The following is a 25,254-nucleotide window of genomic DNA, read 5'->3' as shown; positions in this document are numbered from 1 at the left end:
TAACACAAGCTGCTCACCCTTTCAAGTTTTTGGACACACATTTTTCCCTCTGAGTATTAAGTTCTTAACAACATTTTACTTTATATTTAACTTGTCATTCTGAAGAAATTTTGTACATAAAAGACACAGAATCCTGACATGATGGTGAACACCTGCAGTCCATTACTTGGGAGGCAGAGACAGGGGCTGTAAAGTTTCAGGCCAGTGTAGGCTACTTAGCTACTCCGTTTCAGAGAGAAAGGAAGAAGTACTAAGTGTTTTAGAATATTCTTTACCTAGATTCCCTCACTGACTATATGTAATGAAATCACAGTGCCATAGGAAATTCCTGCAAAGAACTTTTAAACAATTTTAAAAAGTGTATTGTTATACAGGGTTTCACAGGGAATTTTGCAAGGAGTTTGGATTGTCTCCTCTGACTTGCTCTTATAGTTAGTGCTTAGAGTTGGATGTCTCTTTTGACCTAAAAGTAAATTGGATTGCATGTGCTTTATTTGGAAGGACAAATGAAAAAAATGCTTTACTTACAACTTCTGACCTTTTTAAGTGGGTTCAGATCTTTATCTGTTTGGATAAAGAAAATGGTCATTAGTTAACATGAAGGTGGTTCTTTCTAAATAATTTCCCAGGTATATTAATAAAATGAAATAGGTATAACAAGCTTTGTAGTTTTAAATTTCTTTCCATATTGTAGCTTTTTAGATGATTTTCTTTTGTTCTTAAGTAGTTTAGCCTAAATAAAGGCTTTTTAGTAATAACCACAGGGTGCTTTAAAAAGAACTGTTCCACCTGCATTGCTAGTTTGATCTTGTTTCTTGTTTTGAAGATGACTTTGGCAAGAAGATGCTATTTCTGAATTTATACGTACTTAGCTATAAAATGCTTCTAGAAATGGTATAACAATTTTGAAAAACATTTGTTTTGTGAGAAACAACTGAATTGTCAGAATAGTTATAGTCCGGATCTGGGTTCTTGATGGTCTGACTGTTGGATGCTGTTTTCATGAACAGCTTCTTTCTGTCTCTGCTAGTGGCTGGTGAACTCAGTCCTTATAGGCACACCTAGCAGGTAACTTGTGTCTCAGTTACATGAAGCTTATAGTGATGCTGTAGGTCAGGCTAGCGTCTCAGGAGCTTGTTTTTTTCTGTAGTCATGTTTTTAGGCTTTGTTTCATTTGAGACTTTTGTAAGTCTTTGGGACATATTTCTCTCTTCAGCTAATGTAATACAGGGATGTCTGTCAGGCCAGTGTGGTGGCTCAGTGGGCTAAAGGAATTGTTACACAGTCTTGAGGGCCTGAGTTTTGATCCACAGAGCCCACTGTGGAAGGAGAGGACTGGCTTACGTCCTACACATGTGTGCCCATTACACACACTAGGAAGACAAGAACAATCTAAAAACGGAGTTTCTCTCCACTCTGCCTCCCTTTCGCTTCTGTTGATTGTTGGGAGAGAAACATTCAGTACTTTTTGTAACATGTAGTTGCTGAGAAGAATGAGACTTGGTGACAGTCTGTATTCAGACATGGAGTCACCATGGCATTTAAGAGTACGGGTTTGTTTGAAGATGGAATTGTTTTCTGAAACAAGTCTATCAAATTCCTGCTTTTCAGGCCTTGTAATACAACACTTAAAAATACAAACTTTTATAGACAAGTAATGTTTGTTGTTGTTGTTTATAAGGTAGGCAGTCTGTCGAAATAGGAAGAGATGAACACCGCATTGTTTGCTGCTTAATCACTTTTTGCATAAAAATCTGAATACGCACCACGCACGAGCATCCTCAGCCGCTCGTGCTTCCTCCAGGTCGCTCTGGTGTTGTCCTTTAACATGGCTTTGTTGGGTTTGTCATTTTTAGAAGTTTTGTTTTTTCCCCCATTTGGGAATGAGCCTCTTTTTCCAGGCAGAAGTCCATCTCTAGAGAACAAGCCTGCTTCAGGGCTGTATGCTGAGGTCTTTGTGTGGAAAGAATGGTTATTACCAGGGAAGGTTTTCCTTTTGTTTTACTTGCTATCCAGATGCTGCTCAGACTCTCGCTCTCGCACAGGATCACACTATGGATTTTCCAAGTCAAGACCGACTGAAGGTAAAATCACCGCACGGTGACTTCTTTTCTTGTACAGAGTGGCCCCTTCTCTGTACCTGTGGATCTTGGGCTCCCAAGGCCTTTTCGTGAATGTGGTAAGGATTTAATAAGAAAAGCCCTTGGGAGTTCACAGACCAGGGACAGAGTGAACCTTCTCTGTTCTGCCCTTAACAGAGTTCCAGTCTCTGAATGTGTCTTTGGGATGTAGCACTTCTGATTTTCACTCCTTCCAGTTTCTCTCTCTTTCTCTCCGTCTATTTCTGTGCGTGTGTGTATGCATATGTGTGTGTGTTCACGCATTTGTGTGTTTAAGATGGTATATATTTGAGTGTTTGAGGCATTGCTGTTTTAGACTGTAGAGGCTCGTTGCAGTTAAGTTTAAGTTTATGTCATGGCATTTCCTAAAGTTTTGAAACTCAAATGTGGGGAACTTTTAAGATCATCTTGAAATATGACGAGGTGTCACTTGCTTTCTGAGTTAGGCCTAATAGGGAGTAGGCTATGCAGACAACCTGTTTTTCAAGAATGTATTTTGTCCTTTGTACAGAAGTTATTCCCCTTCCCCAAGTTTGGGATTCTGCCTGCCCTGCTGGTGGTGTTGAGAGACGTGTGTTGGCTTTTCTTGAGGATTCTTGTCAGCTGCAGAGCTCTTTCCTGTGCATAACCCATTGTGTTGCACACTAACTGGTGAGCCAGAATGGAACTGCTACATCCCCTGGTCTTAGTCATTTCAGCTGTACTAACAGACACCCTTCCCTTTCAGCACGGTGCAACAGAATACTCCAATCCCAGAAAAAGAACTGAAGAAGAGGATACTCACACACTGCCTACCTCACGACATAAATGCAGAGACTCCAGAGCAGGTAAGCTTTGGATCAAGACTTCTCCCTCCTCCCCTCCCTCCCTCCTTTCATGTCTCCTTTATTTGTACTTCTAGATATGGCATTTATCTAGATAGTAGGTGTTCTTGGGCAGCTTCTGGACAGTGGGTAGTACAGGCCCTTTATGAGCCAGCGAGCTTGAGAGGACGCTGTCTGGTCAAGTTGGCTCTCAGCCTTTTCAGTTTCCATCACTTGCTTTAGACTTCACATTTTGACTTGGCTTTTATTTATCTTTTGACATGGAAGCTGATTTTTTAAAGATTGAAAATTTGCAAAAATGGCAAAATATATGTAGCAGCTCAGAGGCAGACATTAGCTAGCATGTTGAGAAGTTCTGTTGCCTTGCTAGGACCTTTCATCCTGACAGGGTGAGGGAGTTAACTGATATTTTGGAAGTTTCTCTTAAAACATTGTAACATAATCTTTGTAAATTATAGAGTTCTTTTTTTGTTTGTTTTTGTTTTATGTTCAAAACTATAAATTCCCTAAAGGTATTTAGTTTATAGTATAATGTTTTCTAGTGACTCGTTCCTGGTTCATAGTTGGGTCAAAGGCAGGTTAGACTTTTGATTATATCTCAGAGTTATGTTACTAAAGTTGCTTTATATGTTTAAATTAAATTTGAATCAGTTTATCATGCTGGATTGTTTTCTCACTGTATTTGAACATAAATTGATTTTTTTTTTTTTTTTTGGTTTATCGAGACAGGGTTTCTCTGTATAGCCCTGGCTGTCCTGGAACTCACTTTGTAGACCAGGCTGGCCTCGAACTCAGAAATCTGCCTGCCTCTGCCTCCCGAGTGCTGGGATTAAAGGCGTGTGCCACCACCGCCCGGTCATAAGTTGATTTTTAATCTGTTTACTTTGAGGTTATTTCAGTCCTTTAAATGTATGATTTCATTTAACTGCAAATTCTTACTTTCTACTCACAAAAAGCTGGACACTAAGTGTAATTTATGATAAAAATTTAGGAATGAATAGTTCTAGACTTTTCAGCAAGATCTGTAGGTAGAAAGGACAACATTTTACCTGTGGAAATAATTATTCATATTTCTTTTATAATAAGTTGTAGAGCTTGAATACACGAGGATAATTTTAATGATTCTATCTTGGGAATTAGTTTCTGATCATTTCAGTAATGAATGGATAAAAATGTTATTGAAGTTTTTCTGGCAACAAATATGTCTATGATAATAGCAGGATGTAATTAGTTAAGCTGTGCTCTGTCAGGGACCAGTTGGTTGCAGAAATCTTTGAATCATCCTTGCCTGGCATATTTATGCCTCTGTGATTGCCATCACTAGGGCCAGTGCATTTGGAAGAGGGAGAAGACAGTGAGACAGTAGGGAAATGCTAAAGTACTACACAAAGGACCAGCAAACGTGAAGGGAAAGATTACATATGACAGCAAGAGGAACCTAGTAACTGTCTGAGCATGGGCCTTGTTATCTGTGGGACTTTTAGGTACTGATTTCTCAAGGAGCCCTTGATCCAGAAAAGACACATGCATGTGCTTATTTGGATATAGTTCTCTGTTGATAGTGGTTGTTACCTAACAAAACATGCGTTATTGATAACTATCCCAAATATGTGGCACCAGTAAGACTTCTTCAACCTTTGACTCCGCAATAGGATCTGTACCTCAAGATTTGGGCTCTTGTGTTACTGCCATTTGCAATCCAATGGCTAAGCCATTATCAAAACATGTATTAGAGTAGGTCATTGTAATGATACTTTGTTTGTTTTTGGGTCTCAACTGTGTATCCCTGGCTAGCCTGGAACCTGCTATATGCTGGGATAAAAGGCAGGTGCATACTTCTATGCCTAGCTCTAAGTCATTATCATTAGTTATTACAGGGTTGGGAATGTTTAAAATTTCAGAAAATGGCCATTTTGAAATCCTTTTAGAACAGCACATTCAGATGCTTTTAGAGTTTTGTGTCCTGAAGTGATCATCATCATCATCTTTTTTTTTTTTTTTTTTTTTGGTTTTTCAAGACAGGGTTTCTCTGTGTAGTCCTGGAACTCACTCTGTAGACCAGGCTGGCCTCGAACTCAGAAATTCACCTGCCTCTGCCTCCCGAGTACTTGGATTAAAGACGTGCGCCACCTCGCCCAGCCTGAAGTGATCTTCTGTTCATAGTGTTCTTGCTTGCTAATGAAACCTAAATGGGAGGTTTGAGCCATACCATTAAGGTATTTGATTTCTGTCTCCTCCTTACTGAGAATAGGAGCTCCTTTTTACTGATTTTACAAAGATTGTTAAGGATTCTGGGAAACATCTTGGTTCTTCTGTATTACTTACAGTCATTTTCATTTGGTTTCTGTAGATGAAGACTTGATAGAACATTTATCTCAAGATGAGACATCTAGGCTTGACCTTGATTTTGAGGAGTGGGACGTTGCTGGCCTGCCTTGGTGGTTTCTAGGGAATTTGAGAAACAACTGTATTCCTAAAAGTAATGGCTCAACTGATTTACAGACAAATCAGGTAAAAGTTGCATCTGAGGGGAACTGGTTTTGCTTTGTGTTGTTTTGTTCTTTTACTCTGGCTGTAGCTAAGAATTCTTACTGGTTTGTTTCATCTGTGTGTATATGATGCTCAGATGTAGTCCTGACTTTTCTAACTTCCACATTGAACCCTCTGCAAAGGCTGTGTTCACTGTTGGAGAATCTGACCTTGAGCATGAAATTGATGTTTTTTTTTTTTTAACTAACATTCCTTCCCTATCTTTTCCTTCTACTTAATAATTTTAGCCAAACTACAGGAGACACTGACTTCTTCTCTGTCATATATACTCAGACCAGGCTGGCATGGAGCTCAGAGATGTACTTGTCTCTGCCTCCCCAGTGCTGGGATTAAAGGTGTGCACTACCACTGTCTGGCACCTGTTTTTCATGTAGGTAGTTGAGCATTTTCACACCACATCTACATTTCTTGATTTTGATATCTTTGATTCTTTTAAAAAATAATTTTTAGTGCATGAGTGTGCATGAGCGTCTGAATGTATGTATGTGTACTTACTGCCTGTGCAGGCGTCCTCAGAAGCCGGAGAGACGGCTTGAAGATCGCTGGGAACTAGATAGAGTTAGAGATGGTTGTGAGCTGCCATCTGGGAACCAAACCTGATATTCTTAACCACTGAGCTCTTTCTACAGTCTTGGGTTTCAGAACCAGGCATCATTTCCCTCCTGTGGAATGGTCCTCATATTTAATCAGGAAGTGGTTGGTTATCTCCATAACAGGCCGTTATTGCACCGTGGGCACATTATGCCTGCTAAGTTGGTATTATACAGTTCTTCTCTTCTAGGTAACACCACTGATGAATCTCTCCCCAGAGGTACATTTTGTTGGTGGTGGTCTGTTAGTCTCTACATAGGCCTATCTGTTTCTGTTCTGGAACTTACTGTGTAGGTTCTAGGCCTGGCCTCAAAACGGGAGTTCTGCCTGCCTTTGCATCCTGAGTGCTGGACAAGAATTTTTATTTTTTAATTTCATTTATATGTGTGCTCTATCTGCATGTACACCTACATGTAGAGATCCCATTACAGATGGTTGTGAGCCACCATGTGGTTGCTGGGAATTGAGCTCAGGGCCTCTGGAAGAGAAGTCAGTGGTCTTAACCACTGAGCCATTTCTCCAGCCCCCAACAGTACACGTTTTAAGTGATTAACTTGCATTATTGCCATGCTTACAATTCTTCAGTGGGATCAAAAAACAAGTAGAATAAGATCTAGACTTTTTACCATAGCTGTAGCTTGTCTCTAGCTTGTCTTTTTCAGTTCTCATTGCTCACTGCCTGTGTTCCAGACACACAGGGTTTTAATCCTGTAATTCAGGATTCCTTCCTTCCTAAGGCAACTTAAATTTGTTTTCTGCTTTGTGAAACATCCCTCTCAAATCTCTTTCTCCTTTTCGTGATTTAGAATGTGAATGTAACTTCTTTTTAGAGGTCATCATGACTAGTTCCGAGATTCCTATGCTGCTGGATTCCTCGGGGATCCATTTCCTACTTTTAGATGTCCGCTCCTAAGTAGTAACCCTAAGACCAACCTCAGAGCCTCTCCAGCTATCCTGCTCCTCTGACAGTTTTTTCCTTAAGTCATTTTAAAATGTTTAAAAGGGGGTTAGAGAGATGGCTCAGCAGTTAAAGAGCACTGGCTGCTCTTCCAAAGGACCTGTGTTCATTTCCCAGAACTCACATGGTAGCTCACAACTCTCTGTAATTACAGTTCCCAGGGATCTGACACCTTCACACAGATGTACATGCAGGCGAACACCAATGTAAATAAAAACAAACCATTAAAAAAATAAATTCCTAGGCTGGTGAAATGACTCACTGGTTGAGAGCACTGGCTGTTGATCCAGAGGCTTGAGTTCAATACCCAGCAACCATATGGTGGCTCACAACCATCTACAGTGGGATCCAATGCTGCCTTCTGTGTGTCTGAAGGCAGCAACAAAATATTCATATAAATTAAAAAAAAAAAATCCCCTAACCAGTAGAATGGGGTTGGGGCTTTCTCTGTCTCAGTCTCTGTCCCCTGCTATTGGATCCTCTCCTCCCCCCCCCCCCCCCCCCACTGCCTGGTTGGGCTTCAGTGGGAGAGGATGTGTCTAGTCCCCCTAAACCTAAACCTAAATGTTCCAGGGTGGGGTGGTACCCAAGGGGAGGGGGCCAATGGGGAGAAGGATTTGTAAGGGTGGGATGGGGAGGAGAGGAGGGAGTGGAGGCTGTGGATAAAGTGAATAAAAAATATATGCTTTAAGAAAACAGTATATAAAATAATGGGTTTCATTATGTCATTTTCATATATCATTCTTTTTCTTTTGAGTAAAAAATGCTTTTATTAATAACAAAAATGCTTTTAATATAAAAAAGCAAGCTGAACTCTCAGAATGTGAATCAACTTTTTTAAAATTTTTTTTTTATGTGCATTGGTATTTTGCCTGCATGTATATGTGAGGGTGTCAGAAGTAACTAGTAATTTCATTTATATATAGTTTGTTTGCTTTGCTTTGTTTTTGTTTTTCAATACATGGTATAGCCTTGGAACTTATTCTGTAGACCAGACTGACCTCGAACTTATGAGATACACTTGCTTCTGCTTTCCAAGTGCTGGGATCAAAGGCATGTGCCTCCACCATTGGCTTATTTACATTCTTTTAGTAAAATAAGATGGAAACCATCACATTGAAGTTAGGCAAGGCAAACCAACAGAAGGAAAAGAGACCAAGAACACAAGAATTAGAGGCCTTTTTGTTCACACACATGGGAATTCCATAAAAATACTAAACTAGAAAACTATGATATATACAGGGAAGACCTGCTGTAGACCTGTGCATGCCCTGTGCTTGCTTTTGCTGCTCCTGTCTCTGAGTTATATGGACTTGACTCAGTTGGTTTGGAGGGTGTATATATCATTCTCAGTGGCCCTTCATCTCTACTCCCTTCCTATGTCTTCTACTGGTTGTCCCCTTCTTCCCCTTAGTGGTCTCCCTGTCTGCTTTCATGTCACATGTGTTAGTGACTGTCTCTCTTTTGCCTTGGTAGTTTCACGACTCCCCCTGTCCCTCCTTCAGTATTATGTCTTTCTGAGTCTGGCTTATTTCACTTAACAAGATGCCTCAAAAAACCATCTGTTTCTTATGGCTGAAAAAGATTCTGTTGTCTCTGTACCGTACTTTCTTTATCCATTCATCTGTTGATAAACTTGTAGGATAGGTCCATTTCTTAGCTTTTGGGAGAAGTACAGCAGTAAACATAGAGGTGCAGGTATGTATGTGGTAGGGCCTAGAGTCCTTTGAGTATGTACTGGAATAGAAAAGTTTTATGTTAAACCTTCATACTGATGTCCATAGTAACTACATTAGTGGTGTGTGTGTATACATGCACGCATACATTTTAGTTTATTTTCCCACCAGCAGTGTATAAACATTCCTTTCATCATTTGTTGTTTGTTTTCTTGTCTTTATCTTAATTGATATTCTCAATTGCACTTGCCACCTTAGGTTTTGTATTTGTACTTATTGTGTGTTTACTCTCAATGAGATGTAAGACCAGACTTTTTCATTGATTACTGTATGTAGAGCAGTAACTGGCACTAACAGTACCTGGTAATAACATAACAGTAGCAGAGCAAGGCTGGAGAGATGGCTCAGGGGTTAAGACCATAGAGGCTGCTCTTCCAGAGGTCCTGAGTTCAATTCTCAGCAACCACGTGGTGGCTCACAACCATCTATAATGGGATCTGATGCCCTCTTCTGACAGGTAGGTGTACATGTAGGTAGAATACTCATATACAATAAACAAATCTTAAATAAAATAGCAGAGTAGAAAGTTCTATAAAATATATGGATAATGGGATGGTTCAGAGGCTAAGAATGCTTATTGTTCTTACAGAGGACCTCGGTTTACTTCTCAGCATCCACTTAGTAGCTCACAGTTGGTTATAGCTCAGTTCAGAGGATGCCCTTTTCTGGCCTTTGTGGGCTCTGCATGCAGCAAAACACTTGTACACATAGAATAAAAATAAATCTTTGAAAAAAGAAGTGTACAGATGAATGCAGTAACTTAAGTTTGTATATGTTGGATGCTGGTGGTGCACTTAGAGGTCGGGCAGGAGCATGCTGAGGGTGAATCCAGTCTTGGCTACATAGTGAATTCCAGGCTCAACAGGACTGCATCATGAAACTATTTTTCAAAAAGAAACACAAGAGTATCATGTTCAAAGAATGGGATTGCCACCCATTTCTGTTTCTCTGGAAAGCAGTCATTGATATTAAATAGGAAGGATATGTCAGAAAGCACAGAACTTTTCTAGCTTTTTACTCACGGAGATGACTGTAGACTGCATTCTGTTTAATAGAACTATTAAGTTCTTTTTATACCATTTCTTGTATTTTGTATCTCATTTACTGTTAAATTGCTTGTCAGCTACCCTTGCATCCATCCATTGTGTAGAGACCTGCTGAATGAAGACGTGTCTACTGAGGAGAGGCACCGTGTTCTCTGAACGGCAAGTTACCAGTTACAGAGCTCATGTTTGTTTTTCTCTGTTAGGATATAGGTACTGCCATTGTTTCAGACACTACGGATGATTTGTGGTTTTTAAATGAGACCGTGTCAGAGCAATTAGGTGTTGGAATAAAAGTTGAAGCTGCTAATTCTGAGCAAACAAGTGAAGTAGGGAAAACAAGTAACAAGAAGGTATGTCCCAGCATTCACACTCTGTCTGTATCTGTGTTCTAGAGTCATCTGCAGGTCTTGAGTATTTCTCTATACCCAGTTTTAGGATTTCAATTGTTAGACAAGGCTGCTTCAGAAATGAGCCAAGATTCATGGAGAAGTTCTTGCTGTGTTAGGGACATGCTGCCCCTCTACTTCAGTGAACTCATTGTGGAGTGTTTCTTTTAGAAACTTTTGCTTATCAGGCAAACCTATAAATGGCCTTAACAGTTTCTGTTACAGGAGAAAAGAATCCTTGTATTTAAAGAACTTTGGTAGCTTTGTAACTACTTCATAACAAAATTGGAAAAAGCTAATTTTTAAAACCTATGTTAAAGTTAGTATGATTTTCTCCTATATTAAGAAGGGAGTTAGAGATTGGGGATAGGACCTGGAGCTTCCTTGCTCTTCCCAAGAGCTTGAGTTCAGGTTCTCATACCCATGCCTGGTGGCTCACTGCTTGGACACTGTTCACATGCTTAAAGCCGTATGCATACATAGAATTTAAAAGAAATTAGAGCTAGTTATAGTGGTATATACCATTAATTCCAGCCCTGGGAGGCAGAGGCAGGTGGGTGGATCTCAGAGTTTGTGGACATCCTATTCTACAGAGCTAGTTCCAGGACAGCCAGGGCTATACAGAGAAACCCTGTCTTGAAAAAAACTTAAAAAGGTATCATGGTGTAAGCATACAATTAAAGTAGCAGCTTGGGTGTCAGAAGGATTGGGCAGCAGAGCTAGTGCTTTTAGCACATAGACAAGCTTCAGTAATAGCCATTGATTATGTGTGTAAGTGTCATACAAGACCCATTATTTTTGTACACTAACTGAAAAAAGATCTTAAAAAAAAGACACTGAGGGGCTAGAGAGACGGCTCAGTGGTTAGGAACACTAGCTGCTCTTTCAGAGGGCACAGAATCAAATCCCAGTACCCATGTGGCAGCTTACGACTGTCAGGAATTCTAGGATCCAACATCTCACAATAATTCACATAAATACATTTTTTAAAAAAGCCACTGAGTAAATGTAACAGAAGATAAAGGTAGCGGGTTTTCATAGGAATTTGTGTTGTTTGCTATAAATATGTGTTAGACTCTCTAAACCAATTATAAACAACATGGGCAGGAATGTTAGTGACTAAAGTCAGGATGACAGTTTGGACATTTTTATATAAAAGAATAGGCCTTAAAATACTTGAACTTTGAGAGAACTCCATGTAGCCCTGGGTAGCCCAGAACTCACGTAGATCCCCCTTCCTTTGCCTCTTAAGTACACAGATTGCAGGCCTTTGCTACCATGCCTGGTTAATTATTTCTTGATAATGAGGAATGTTCTGTATTTCTATTTGATCTGGAACCAATATGCAGATTAAGTAGACCCTGCACTATTGGCAGTTTCTTGCCTTTGCCTACAAACTGTTGAGATTATGGAACTATGCTCTAGACTATCTACATTTCTTTCTTTCTTCCCTCCCCTCCCTTCCCCTCCTCTCCCTTTCTTCTTCCCTTCATCTCCCCTCCCCACTCTGTTCTTTCCTCCTTTTGAGGCAGGATCCCACCATTAGAGCAGACTGGTCTGGAACTCACAGAGATCTGTGTGCTTCTGCCTCCTGCTGCTGGGATTACGGTGTGTGTGCACTAGCACACCTGGCTGGTCTGCGGGCAGCCTTCTGTAAGGCAGCCAGATTGTCACATAGCTTTCTTGAATGTGAAGAGTAAAGCTTTAAAGTGCTCTATTTCATTCCCTGTGGCCACCGTGCACAACATAACATTTCCTGCATAGGAATTGCTGCTTTTATTTTCCTTCTGGCAGTTATTTTCTTTGAAGCTATGAATTTGAACACCTCTTTCTGAATAGAGAAGGTATTTAGTAGCCCTGTGGTTTTTAAGTGGTAGTGATGTGGGGTGCAGTCTCCCGGGAAGCAGGTGCGCTTGTCTAATGCGGTCTCTGTTCCTTCACAGACGGTGGAGGTGGGAAAGGATGATGATCTTGAGGACTCCAGGTCCTTGAGCGATGATACTGACGTGGAACTTACCTCTGAGGTAAAAGATGCTTTGCTGTGGCCAAGTTTTAGCTGAATCTTAGTTCCCGTGCATTGCAGAATGTCATTTTTTTCCTGTTTCTGTCTGCTTTTCCTAGTTTCTAAGATATGTTGGATTCTTTTTTTTCTTTTCTTTTTTTTGTTTTTGTTTTTGAGACAGGGTTTCTCTGTGTAGCCCTGGCTGTCCTGGAACTCACTCTGTAGACCAGGCTGGCCTCGAACTCAGAAATCCACCTGCCTCTGCCTCTGCCTCCCGAGTGCTGGGATTAAAGGCCTGCGCCACCACACCTGGCTGGATTCTTTACATTACATCTTCTTCAGAAGTTTTTAATTGGAATTTGAGAGAATAAAAGAATAATTTGAGCTACTATTTATTTCTACTTTGGAGAAAGATGATCATTCTATCTGTCCCTGCTAACACAACTCTGGACAGGGCGTGGGGGCTGGTTTGGCAGGGCAACACTTGATGTGAAGCACGAGGAGCTCCCGAGTCCCAGAACCCATGGAGAGCAGGCTTGGGCGCGCATGTCTGTAATCCTGGGGCTCTTGTAGCAACAAAGAAGGTGGAGACAGAAGAATTCCTGCAGGCTTACAGGCCAACTAGCCTGGCATATGCAGTAGCAAATGACAGGGACCTTGTCAAACAGGGTAGAAGGTGATAAACCATACCTGAAGTTCCCCTCTGACCTCCACAAGCCTGCTCTGGCACACATGTGGCTCAGTAGGCAAAGGCTTGATGCCAAACCTTAACCACTTGAGTTTGATCTTTGGACTCACACTATACACACAAACACACATATGCAAAAAACACACAGTGTAATAACAACACAAATTCTTTGGTTGTCTGGCAGGATTGATGTAGAGTTGCTCAGAATAGTCCTGTTACTTTGCCTACTTGAACAACTTTCTTATCTAAGGACAGATCTATAAGTTAATGTAGCAAAATAATTTACCAGCATCTGTTAACAAGATGCACGTGAGCTGGCCAATGGTGGGTCTCTCTGAGTTCTAGGTCAGCTTGTTCTACAGACAAGTTCTATGATTGCCAGAGCTACTCAGAGAGACCCTGTAGAAATACCAAACAACAACAAAAACCCACTTCAAGTGAAACAAGCTTAGTTTCCATACAGTTAATATAAATGGAGGGTTACTAAAGAAGAGTTGATAATTCAGCTTTTAGGTAATAGATCTTAAGTTTGTTACCAAGTGACAAATCTAAACCCAAGTGTATACTTTGAGGGCTTTTTATTTTCCTTCCATTTTTTTTTTTTTTAAATCAAGTTTCCTCTGTAAATTACTCACTATGGAGGCTGGCTCCCAGTTCTACTTTTTCCAATAAGGCCATGTCTTAGTCAGTGTTCTATTGCTCTGAAGAGACACCATGACCAAGACAACTCTTATCAAAGGAAACATTTAATTGGGGCTTGCTTACAGTTTCAGAGGTTTTTGTCCATTCTCAACACAGCAGGGAACAGGGTGGCATGCAGGCAGATGTGGTGCTGGAAAAGTAGAGTTCTAGATCTGGATTGTCAGGCAGCAGGAAGAGAGGGCCACTGGACCTGGCATGGGATTCTGAAAACTTCAAAGCCCACCTACAGAGACATACTTCCTACAACAAGGCTACACCTCTTAATTCTTTCAAATAGTGCCATTCTCTAGTAACCAAACATTCAGATCTGTGAACCTTTGAGGGCCATTTCAATCAACTCAGATTAACACCAGCTGGGGACTAAGTATTCAAATGTTAGAGACTTGGAGGGGATATTCATTCAGATTACCACATCCTGAAAGCAATGCAGTCTGTGTGTTACCAAATCATTGATTCTGTCAATACTAGGCAACTCCAGATAACTACCTTGAAAGTTAGCAAGGATTTAAATTTTAAACCTGTTTTGTCTGTTTATTAATTGATTGTATATGAGTGTTCTATCTGTATGTACACCTGTATGACAGAAGAGGGCATCAGATCCCATTATAGATGGTTGTGAGCTACCATGTGGTTGCTGGGAATTGAATTCAGGACCTGTGGAAGAGCAGTCAGTGCTCTTAGCCGCTACCCAGTGGTTAAGAACATATTGGCTGTTCTTGTAAAGGTTTTTTGCTTTGTGACTATGAAATTTGTTCAGGTCTCAGGTTGGACCACTGGTATGGAATGTTTTGACACTTAGTGAAATGTGAATTTGGCCTGTCTTTTAGAATTATTTGTTTTTCATTACTGTGGGGATAGTGAACACACATTTGTCTCAGCATCAGTTTTAATTATTTTAACTTCTCGTAGGATGAGTGGCAGTGTACGGAATGCAAGAAGTTTAATTCTCCAAGCAAGAGGTACTGTTTTCGTTGCTGGGCCTTGAGAAAGGATTGGTATTCGGATTGTTCTAAATTAACTCATTCCCTATCTACATCTAATATTACTGCCATACCTGAAAAGAAGGACAATGAAGGAATTGATGTTCCCGATTGTAGGAGAACCATTTCAGCTCCTGTTGTTAGGCCTAAAGATGGATATTTAAAGGAGGAAAAGCCCAGGTTTGACCCTTGCAACTCAGTGGGATTTTTGGATTTGGCTCATAGTTCTGAAAGCCAGGAGATCATCTCAAGCGCGAGAGAACAAACAGATATTTTTTCTGAGCAGAAAGCTGAAACAGAAAGTATGGAAGATTTCCAGAATGTCTTGAAGCCGTGTAGCTTATGTGAAAAAAGGCCTCGGGATGGGAACATTATTCATGGGAAGACGAGCCATCTGACGACATGTTTCCACTGTGCCAGGAGACTGAAGAAGTCTGGGGCTTCGTGTCCTGCTTGTAAGAAAGAGATTCAGTTGGTTATTAAAGTTTTTATAGCATAGTTGAGTCAGTCACAGAGAAATACTAGGAGGACCAGGTCATTTATCAAAAAAATCAGTATTCTTAGAGGCAGGGGCAGAAGATCACCAATTTTGATGCCAGTCTGGGCCATATAATGAGATCTTAGTCTTAAAAGGATCAGTATTGAGCATCTTTTATAAATGTGACCCATTGCATATGTTTATTTGTATAAGCATATATGAACTTTTAGCTAAGTTTTGAGGGTTTCATTAGTGAGAAGATACTTTGTTCTTCCAAATTGTGAACCCAGAGGGAATAATATCAATACAAACATAGCAATGCATTCTTTTATTCACTTCCAAATTATTGCAAGAATAATACATTAGTTGATTTATTCTCTACCCTGGTGTTATGTAATGTTCTTGAGGCATCAAAATCTAAAGCATTTATTAAATACTGGGGCTAACACTGAAGAGGACATATCCAGTCAGTCGCTCATTGTGTAGTCAAGGATGACCTTAAATTCCTGATAGCTGTCTCTACCACCTATGTGCTCATAGGCTCATAGGCCGCCCCACTAGCCCATCTGAAATCTCTTAGTTTTAGGTCAGGTAACACAGGTGTACATCTCTCCACAGCCTTATTATCAGTTCCAAAAAGGAAAGGCACAGACTTTGTTGCCCACACTTTGCATTTGTCTCTCAAGCTGGCTGGGTGTTTTGTGTTTTGTGCTCTGCAGCTGTTCACATTCTGAGGCAGTGGCCTATGATAAGGCTTGAACAGTAGAGAGGAGGAATGTAGCAGCTGTGAAAGGAGGGGAACAAATTGATCTCTTCAATTCTGCTTAGTCATTTTAGACCACATCAACTTAGTATAATATCAATATATGAACTGAAGATCTTCACGCTGAATCCCGTATGCCTGTTCTGTGTCCACTGAACACATGGCCATCTTGATGTTTCCCCAGGGACATGAGAACATCATTTTAAAGACCAAGTCCCTAGAACTATTGAGCTTGAGGGCAATCTAGCTGTCTTGGCTTTTCCTATGGCTCCTGCTGTTAGAAAGGGGGAGATGCATGGTATCCAGTCCCCTTAATGTCATTATGTCCCTGCTGGACTGGGACCACTGGGGCTCCTCTAATTACTACTAAGAGGAGCTATGTTAGCTTTATCTTGCATTGATCCCATGTTCCCTGTCTGTCCCATGCTCTACCATTAGACCCAACTTTACCAAATTCTCACTGGATCAGTTATCATAGTTACTCTTTAATTTTGATGACAAAGCACCAATGCAAAATATAAAAGAAAGCATTTAATGGGGTTTGCTTTTGAGAGGGTTAGAATCCATGATGGCAGGCAGGGACAGCTGAGAGCTCACATCTTGATCTGCAAGTAGAATGCAGAGAAAAAGAGAGCCCTGGAAAACCCCAGGGCCTGCCCCCCCAGTGTCGTAATTGGTCTACCTTTTCCACCGACTGGGGTCCAAGTATTCAAACTTAAGAGCCTGTGGTTTATATTCTCATGTAAACCACCACATTCCATGAAAAGAATTACTAATTACTGTGCTGCAGAACCAGTATTAGGCGTTCTGGACACCTCTTCTATCAAAGAAATTACTTTTCACTCCAGGCTTAGGCAAATTCTTAGGACAAGGGTAGAAGGCAGCCACATTCTTTGTCAAACATAACCAGAATAAGTCTTTAGCCAGTTGTTAATAGTTGTTCTACCCTGCAGCCTCTTGATCTAGGCTTCCTCTCAGTACTAACTGTCTTTTAGGCTCCAACTGGACCCATTAAGCTCTGTTTACAGCCTTGAACCCTTTCTTAGTCCAAAGTCTTACACATTCCTCCAAAAAAACCACATGGTCAGGTCTTTCACAGCAAAGATCCACTTCCTGGTAGTAGCTTCTGTGTCTTGGCTACTCTAAAATTGCTATGACAAAACATCCCGACCAAGGCAGAATGTACAAGAAAGCATTGAGTTTATGGTTTCAGAGGTATTTAGTTCATGATAGAACAGTTGAGAGCTTACATCTTGATCTGTAAGTAGGAGGCAGAGAGAGAACCCAGGGGATGGCATGGACTTTTGAAACCTCCAAGCCTTCACCTTGTGACAGACCTCCCCAACAGAGCCACATCTCCTAATCCTTTCCAAGTAGTTCCTCCAACTGGGGACCAAATACTCCAGCATGAGCATAGGGGAGCATTCTCATTCACACCACCAGTTTGCCGAGGAACTTTCCTAGCCATGGCTTGTCATTCATTGCTCCCAGTTGATAATTTCACTATTTGTAGCAAACTCAGTGGCCAAGTCCTTGCTATTATGGGTCTTCTGCTTGTATTGAAAATACTGCAGCTCCTGTTGGGGTTGCTGTGCAGTCTCTCTGAGGGACTGATAACAGACTTGTATATCCATATCTCCATGGCAGTGAGAAACGGTAGCTTAGAGGTAATCCTAGAAGCCATCACTCACAGTCCCTGCTTGAGAATAGGCTATGATATGTCTAGCCCTGGACTTTAGTCATTTCCTAGACATGGACCTGCTGGGTGGAATTGGGTCATTATGATGTTTAATTCCAAGCACTGCATTCAAAATAGGATACATGATATAGTATGTCAGCTTCATTCTAACGTTTCTCCTAATCTTTTGGGGCAGAGTCTTGCTGTTTCACCATGACTGGCCTGGGCCTTACCCTACATCTCAGGCTGGCCTCAGCTTTGCAGTGACCTTCCTGCTTTTGCCTCTCGAGTGCTGGAATTCTAGGCATGTAATGACTAAATTTCTTATTTTGCTTTTTATTTAAGTTTTTGTTACTCTATCTTGGACAAAAAGTGCAGAGCAGAGGTGTCGGATTACTAGGAAAGTCTCCAGGGCTTCGCTGTTACTGTGTTCCCCACAGGGACTTCCTGGTTGTTGACGTGCTTCTGTTTACTACTGTGTCAGATGAGCGACTCAGAGCTCGGCTTCAGATAGGTGTGACTGCCGCCCTCGCCCATTTAGGATGTAGTAGATTTATGATTGAGGGCTGGAACGGGTAGATTACATTGTACCGCCAAGCATTTGTGACTGTGTGGATATATATTCATTATTTATGTATATTTAGGTGTGTGTGATACTTTGCATGGTTTGAAAGAATCTATTCTGAAAGCCAGGATCATTTGTAACCTTTGTGTGTCAGTTCAATGTAATGTTGGGGCCTTTGAAAAGTTGATTGAGAAATTGGGGATCATTCCCAGTTCTCCGATGTTACTTGTTTAGTCCTCTTTAGAAAGAAAGACACTTTTGGACCAGCTGTTTCGCTGTTTTGTTCTGTTTCCATGATATTCTGTGAACCTCCATGGCTTTAGATACTGTGACTGTTATTTTCCTTTTTGCCCAAATTGTTGATTCAGTCTAAAGAATACTATTTTTTGATGCCTCTTACAATTCATGCATGTGCACACTATAGATTGATGCTACCTTTGCTAAAAATGTCTTAAGATAAAGAACTAGCTCTTTAGAACCTGCACTTCAAAGATAAACCTGGAAGCTGTCCTGTGCCAAAAGTAAAGTGTACAATGTTTACAGATGGGTGGAATTTTGCACTGCCATAGGGAACGGTGAGCTCGCATCACGGGGTTCCTTAGATGTATGGGTAGATAGTTGCAGTTGAGCTTATGAGAGGAACTGTGGAGCCCTCTAAGGCTAAGCTGCTAATGAGTATCCAAGACAGGTGGTTGGTGAACGTGACTCCCTAGACCTAGCTGGGGTCTTCTGTTGACAGCTCTTCATGGTTTGCAGACACTATATGTTTTCTTTAGAGGAGCTGCCAGCTCTCCCCTCTTGTGAAAGACTGTCTTGTAGACATTTTGAGATCTTTTGATGTAATGTGCAATCCCAAGTAATGCCATTATTGGTGAATGTAGCATTGTTAAACTTTTATTGTAAATTATCTCTGATCTTACCTTGATAGCCTTAGGGTTTTTTGTTTTTGTTTTTTTTTGTTATGTTTTCAGAGACAGAGTCTCGCTATTTGGTTTACCTAGAATTTGCTTTATGATTAGGCTGTCCCCAAACTCACAGATGTCTGCCTTTCTACCACCACGCCCATGTAACTGATGTTACCAAAAATGATCTCATATCCATGGTGTTGCTTATGTGTCTTTGCATAGGCGCCTCCTTCAGTCCCATCTAGGAGCACAGCACAGTAGAAGTCCATTTCTTAAGTGGGCAGAGTCAGAGATAAGCTAAGAGGGCAAGTAGTTGCTTCAGTGGTTTTTAGAGCTTGGCAAACGCTTTACTGAAGATTAGCATTGTGTTGTGACACTTGAGGGCCAATACGAGCATTTAATTTGTTACCTAAAGGTGCTTTGTGTTCTTAAACAGCAAGTATTTGATGTGTGTAAACATTTCCCTTCATTCTCCCTCCCTCCTCACCGTTTTTATGGTCTCCTATTTCTGAGTTAGCTGCATTTGGACATTGCTTTTATGCCAGAGGCCATCTGTCACCTTGGATGTTTAGAAGTACAGTGTACTTATGTAGGGTCCTCCTTGAGCCTGTCCTGAGCAGTGTTGTGGTTACAGAATTGCCTACGAGCTCCAACAGAGAGGTGGGGAAGCTGGGAGGGCACAGCTGTCTGGCTTCCTTTGTGGAGGTGTTGGTTTGTTTGAACACTAAGGAATTTGAGGTTAATCTTCCCCCTCTTCCTGCCCATAGTTTTCACTTCCCTTTCAGTAAGAACGACCCCCTAAAAGAAAACAGGAGGAGATGCAGCGCTTTAGGCCGCCTTAGCCAGCAGCTTGTGTCCTACTCTGGAAGTTGTAACCTACAGTTTTTCTCACCTGTAAAGCCAACACACACAGCTACCCGTTTCTACCTCAGTTTGATGTGGCGACTATGGAGGAACAACTCTTAAAAGCTCTGACTGCCTTGAAGATGGAGGAAGCTAGTGGTCTTGGTCGACTGTGCTCTGAGGTTTATATTGAGAATCCTTTATTCTGGAAGTGAGTGCGGTTCTCCTGACCGCCTGCTCAGTAGAACCTGTGTTGCCTGCTTTAAGTCTCTGCCCACCTGCCTGTCCTTTCCTTGACACTAGGCTCTTGATTAGGAAGAGTTGTCTCCAGATGCTTTGAGAAGCACATGTAAATCTAGATAGCACATTCTACCCTGATGGAACTTCCTTGCTTGTCTTGCTGTATAGGAATTCATTCTGTATACACTTGAGTGGGTGGCATGAGATGCTCGACTTGTGTGTCGAGAGGCAGTGTCATGACATTCCCAGTCTGGTACTTGCCAGTGCAGAAGCAAATGAGGGGTAATAAACTGAGAAGAAGGGCAGCTTACTAACGAGGCCAGAGGGAAATGTTTCCGTGTGTCCTTATGTAACTTTTTACAGTGCCACTAAGTTAATAGCCCTGTACATGGGTGTTTGCACTATGTAATGCTTTTAATGCGGTTTTATTGTGTTTTTGTGTGATTAAACAGTTTTCATTTCATTGTGTTTTGTCATTATTGGAAATAGGTAATTTTGCTTATGTACAGCTAACCCATTTTCTGTTATCTTTGGCATGATTTGGGGAAGTGATTAAAAGTCATTGGCAGCTTTTCCCTAAGTTGCATATTAGAGTAATTGTATTCATTTCTGCTTCCCATTTCCCAAAGAAACGAAACATCTGCAGAGTAATATTAAAAATGGAGCTTACTGTATTTTCAAGTCAGGATTAGTGCAAAGTGTTTGTCATGAAACATGCATGTCCCCAGCATCTGCTAGAGTGTCCAGCAGTGACTCATGAACCTTTTTGGAGAGTAGAGTTCTTGGAAAATTAATGAAATGTATGGGAGCTCTTTATAACTAGTGTGTTTGTTTGTTTTTAGGCAAGGTTTCACTATATAGCCTTGGTTGGCCTGGAACTTTATATGTATCTGGTCTCCAAGTCAGAGACCTGCCTGCCTGCCTGCCTCTGTCTCTCAAGTGCTGGGATGAAAGGTATGTGCCACTCCATCTGGTGTAAATGTTTTATATTGAATCTCAGGGCCTTCACTCCGTGGTCCTCTCTTCTTTGGAGGGCTAGCTTGATAGTGTGTATGCTGTTAAAGAGGCCGTTCACCTAAATAGCACTAAAATCAGTTCCCCAGCCTTTAGTGGTTGTGTATGGCACACCTTGGGGCACTGTTCACAGACTGCCAAATAAATACTATCCTCTGAGTGTGTGCGCTCCACCTGTGTGAACCCTGGGATGGGGTGGTGTGTTTCCTGACAGGGTGGGGGCTGGGACTTTAAAGTGGGACCTAAGCCAGTTCTGTTGCTTTCATTTTGGCAACCTTTTCACATCTTGTGACCTCTCACCAAGGTATGTTTGGTTTTGTTTTGTTTTTGGGTAGAGAGGTCTGCTTATTGTAGCCTAGGCTAACCTTAAATAATTTTTTATCGCATAATTATATAACTTGTTATCCTCCTGCCTCAGCCTCAGTTCCTAGGATTACAGGTATGCATTGCCATCCCCAGCTCTTTAAGTTACTTTGTAATGTACTTTCAGCTTTGCCTGACATTGTGTTTACTGAGGTTATACTCTGCTCCACCTGAGCTGAAGGTGACAAAAGTTGGAGATTCATGTTTGTGATGTTAAACATAGTGGGACACCAATAAATAAAGCCTGGAAGCTGCCTTCAAGTCAGCTGCCATTTAAGGATGTAGCTAGGATGAAAGAACTGGCGTTGACCAAGGAGAAGGTGGCACGCCAGGCTAGGACTTGAATCTACAGCCCAAAGACACTGGCAATCCACAAAAGGGTCTTAGGTGGCCATGTTTGCTCCACAGTAGAAGTGGACCGCAGTGAGGCTGCGAGAGGCCGGAGCTGGGAATGCTGTCGATCCCAAGCTGATGGTCTGGAGAGACCGACTTGGTGTCTGTTACCCATGAGGTGTTAAAGGTATAAAGACAGCAGGTATGTGTCCAAGAATTGTAGTCAGTGGCTTACCTTATTATGTTTGAGACAAATATAAATCACAATATAAAAATGTGATTGAGTTTTGGAAAAGATATGGTGGAGACCGCAGCCAATTTAGGAGTGGGCACTGAGGGAGCGAAAGGAAAGCTAGCTGCTGGGACCTGAGACCTAGGAGTGAAGCCAGGCGTGGTGGTGCATGCCTTTAGTTTTAGCTATTGAGAAGCAGAAGCATGCAGACTGAGTGCCAGGCCAGTGAGGGTTATGTAGTAAAACTCTGACTCAAAAATAACTTTTTGAAAAAGGTGAATTAAAACCTAGGTCCACACCTGGTATGCACCTTTAACCTCAGCGCTTGGAAAGAAGAGGTAGGAGGATTTGAAGTTGAAGGCCAGTGTGGGCTACGTGGGGAGACCAATAGTAACTATAGAGAGAAGAGATTGTAGTGGTATTGAGAGGGGAAAAATTGGGGGCTAAAGAGATGGCTCAGTGGTTAGCAGTGCATACTTCCCTTCAGAGGCCTGTGTCTGGGTCTCAGCCCCCATGTAAGGTGACTCACCTCACTGTTACTCCAGCTCCAGGGATCCAGTGCCTCTGGCTCAGTAACACATGCATATAATTAACAATTCTTTTTATCTGGGTGATGGCGGTACGAGCCTTTAACCCCAGCACCCAGGAGGCAGAGGCAAGCTCATCTTTGTGAGTTCAAGGCCAGCCTAGTGTATGGACAGAGTTCCAGGACACCAGGCCTTCGGAGAGAAACCCTGTCTCAGCAACAAAAACCACCTCACAGAGAACATGTAAGCAGAGCAACTGCTTGTTTTAGGTTTAGAGCACAGCTTGTAAAAAGATGTCTTTTAGGCTAACATGACCTTGTCATGACTTGATCATCTTCATTTTGCAAAGACAGGAAATGATCCATGACCTTGTCTGACCTCAACTCAACCTGGGCCTCTACCTTTGGGGGGAAAAACTCATTAGTAGGCAGTAAGCAAAACATTTGAGTTGTAGAGGCTTTAAACTTCTACTGCCCTAATTGGGAGTCTTTAGTTTGTGCAAAACGTGCATGCACCTGTGGTAAATTGCCATATACTGTTTAAGCTTAGGTGGGACTCTGGGAGTAAGGAGACCCTCCTTGTTTCCTCTAAAACTCCTTGTCTTGGCAGAGTTGGTCCCTAATTTGTAACAAGGAGGATGGGAAACAGCAAGCACCTAAGAGTAGTCATTACTGTGCTGGACTGGGGAGGTGGCTCAGGGGTGAGGAACACTTGATGCCCTTCCCTAGGGATTGAGTTCGGGTCCCAGGACTCCGGACTGGCAGCCTGGTAGTCCACAACTGCTAACTCTTGCTCCAGGGCATCCAACATCTCCGGATTCCTGAGGCAACGTGCACATACACACCACCCCTGTATGAGCAGCCATTTAAAAAAAAAAAGATTTTATTTATTATATGTAAGTACACTGTAACTGTCTTCAGATGCACCAGAATTCACCATACAGACCATGCTGGTCTTAACCTCAGAGATTTATCTGTCCTTGCCTCCCAAGTGTCTGGATTAAAGTTGTTTATCACCATGCCTGCCAGAACTTTGTACTTTTGTTTGCTGGCTATAATAAACTTCTTCAGAATCCAAAGCATGGGTGGTGTTATCATTTCTGGATTGTACAAAAAAGTTTGAAATATTTTCACTTCGTGCAAACTTTGACGCGAAGCCTGACTTGCCAGTTGTTTACTGGGTGACCTGAGGCAAACCATTTAATGTCTCTAGCCCTTAGCTCCTGGTTTATACAACAGGCATAGTGGACAAATGAGGTACCACTGGTGAGGTGCTTGGCTGTCTTCACCAGTGGGGCATAGCCTTGGTCGCCCACCAGAGGGCACTAGTAACCTAAAAAATTGAGGATGTTCCTTCCTTCAAACACAGCCATAGGTCTTTAAATATCTATGGTTGCGGTGTTTGGGGGATCTTTGCTAAGATTCTTCTAAAGTCCACCACCATAGCCTTAAGTAAAAGAACTCGTGATACTTTAACCGCACACCAGCCACGAGGAATATTTTATTTTTATTTTGTCTGCGTTTACTGTCCCCTCTCCATCTCAAGCCTTCCTGGAACCTAGCTACAGATGTCTTCTCTCAGTGATAACCTATCCCTTGTTCGAAGCTTATCCAAACACATCTCATTGCGCCTCCCATCCCCCACAGCTTTCATCCCAACAGGCAAAAGGGGCAGTGGTCTGTTTCCGAACTCTGTAGAGCGTTAGAAGTTGTCTCCTGAACTGCTCTGTGGGTGTCTAGTAATCCACAGATGGCCACCACAGAAAGCCTTGTTCACCGGAGAGAAATGTCCCATGAGGTGGGAGAAACCAACACCATGGTCTCCCTCAGATATTCTTGACTTTAGGAGAACAACAGATTTAAGCATGTATCATATATGTATTTGCTTCTTAAAATCTGTCTTCGGGGGCTGGAGAGAGAGCTCAGCAGTAAAGAGCTCTGGCTGCCCTTTCAGAGGACCCGGGTTCAGTCCCCAGCACCCACATGGCAGCTCACAACTGTCTGTACATAACTCCTGTTCAGGGGACCCGACACCCTCCCTCACAAAGACACACAGATCACCAGTGTACATAAAAATACAATTTAAAATCTATCTTAGGTTAATCCGGTGGGAAGGCAATTCGGCTCCAGGTTAGCTCACCACTGTCCCAGGGAAGGGGCCAGAAGGAAGTGCCAAGCACGGTCTAGGACCATGGAACCACAGAATGCTTAGGTGGCTGAGATGGCACCCCAGAAGTCAGTTCCAGCACCTTATTGTTTAGAGAACAGAAGTGGCACCACCAGGACAGGAACTTCATTAGTATCAGGTTTATCTCATTTATAAAGATTTATTTTTATGTGTATGGGTGGGTGTTTTGCCTGCATATGCATGCAGTGACAGAGGCCAAAAGAGGGCAGTGGAGCACTTATAACTGGAGTGTTGTTAGCTACTGTGTGCGTGCCCCATGCATGCACATGTATGTGAAACTGAATCTGGGAACCCTGCAAGAGCAACAAGTGCTCTTAGCCTCTGGGCCTTGTCCATAGCTCCACATCAGTCATTTCAGCAGCACTGAGATTCAGTTCTGTGGGCAGGCACGCTAATTCTCTTTTACTGTCCTCATTGATACTAAGGCTTGTGTGTTAGTGTATGCCAAGTGTCTGCTTTGCACTTGGGGATATAGTGCAGTGGTAGACCACTTGCTTAGCACTGTGCATGGCCTTAGGTTCCACCCCCAACATTAGAAAGACA

The 25,254-nt window shown here is 42.0% G+C and overlaps 1 protein-coding gene across 10 annotated transcripts in view; it reads left to right on the top strand.

Annotated features, from left to right (window-relative positions):
• Positions 1-20,633, top strand: part of Mdm4 (transformed mouse 3T3 cell double minute 4) — a 44,483-nt gene extending 23,850 nt beyond the window's left edge. For 4 of the 10 annotated variants that reach the window (NM_001302802.1, NM_001302803.1, NM_001302801.1 and 1 more), the window contains 6 exons: positions 2,017-2,084; positions 2,848-2,947; positions 5,295-5,455; positions 10,029-10,175; positions 12,155-12,235; positions 14,513-20,633. In NM_001302802.1, coding sequence (NP_001289731.1) covers positions 2,017-2,084; positions 2,848-2,947; positions 5,295-5,455; positions 10,029-10,175; positions 12,155-12,235; positions 14,513-15,082 — 1,127 coding nt within the window. In that variant the 3' untranslated portion in view covers positions 15,083-20,633. Of the gene's footprint in view, positions 1-2,016; positions 2,085-2,847; positions 2,948-5,294; positions 5,456-9,902; positions 9,985-10,028; positions 10,176-12,154; positions 12,236-14,512 lie in introns of all 10 variants that reach the window. The other 6 variants (XR_387151.4, NM_001302804.1, XM_006529233.3 and 3 more) reach the window with 6 other exon arrangements.
• The last annotated feature ends 4,621 nt before the right edge of the window (positions 20,634-25,254 follow it).

The sequence above is a fragment of the Mus musculus genome, chromosome 1 (genome assembly GCF_000001635.26).
Source record: "Mus musculus strain C57BL/6J chromosome 1, GRCm38.p6 C57BL/6J".
Taxonomy (NCBI): domain Eukaryota; kingdom Metazoa; phylum Chordata; class Mammalia; order Rodentia; family Muridae; genus Mus; species Mus musculus.
Note: the sequence above shows the minus strand (reverse complement) of the source record. Positions and strands in the feature narration are given on the sequence as shown.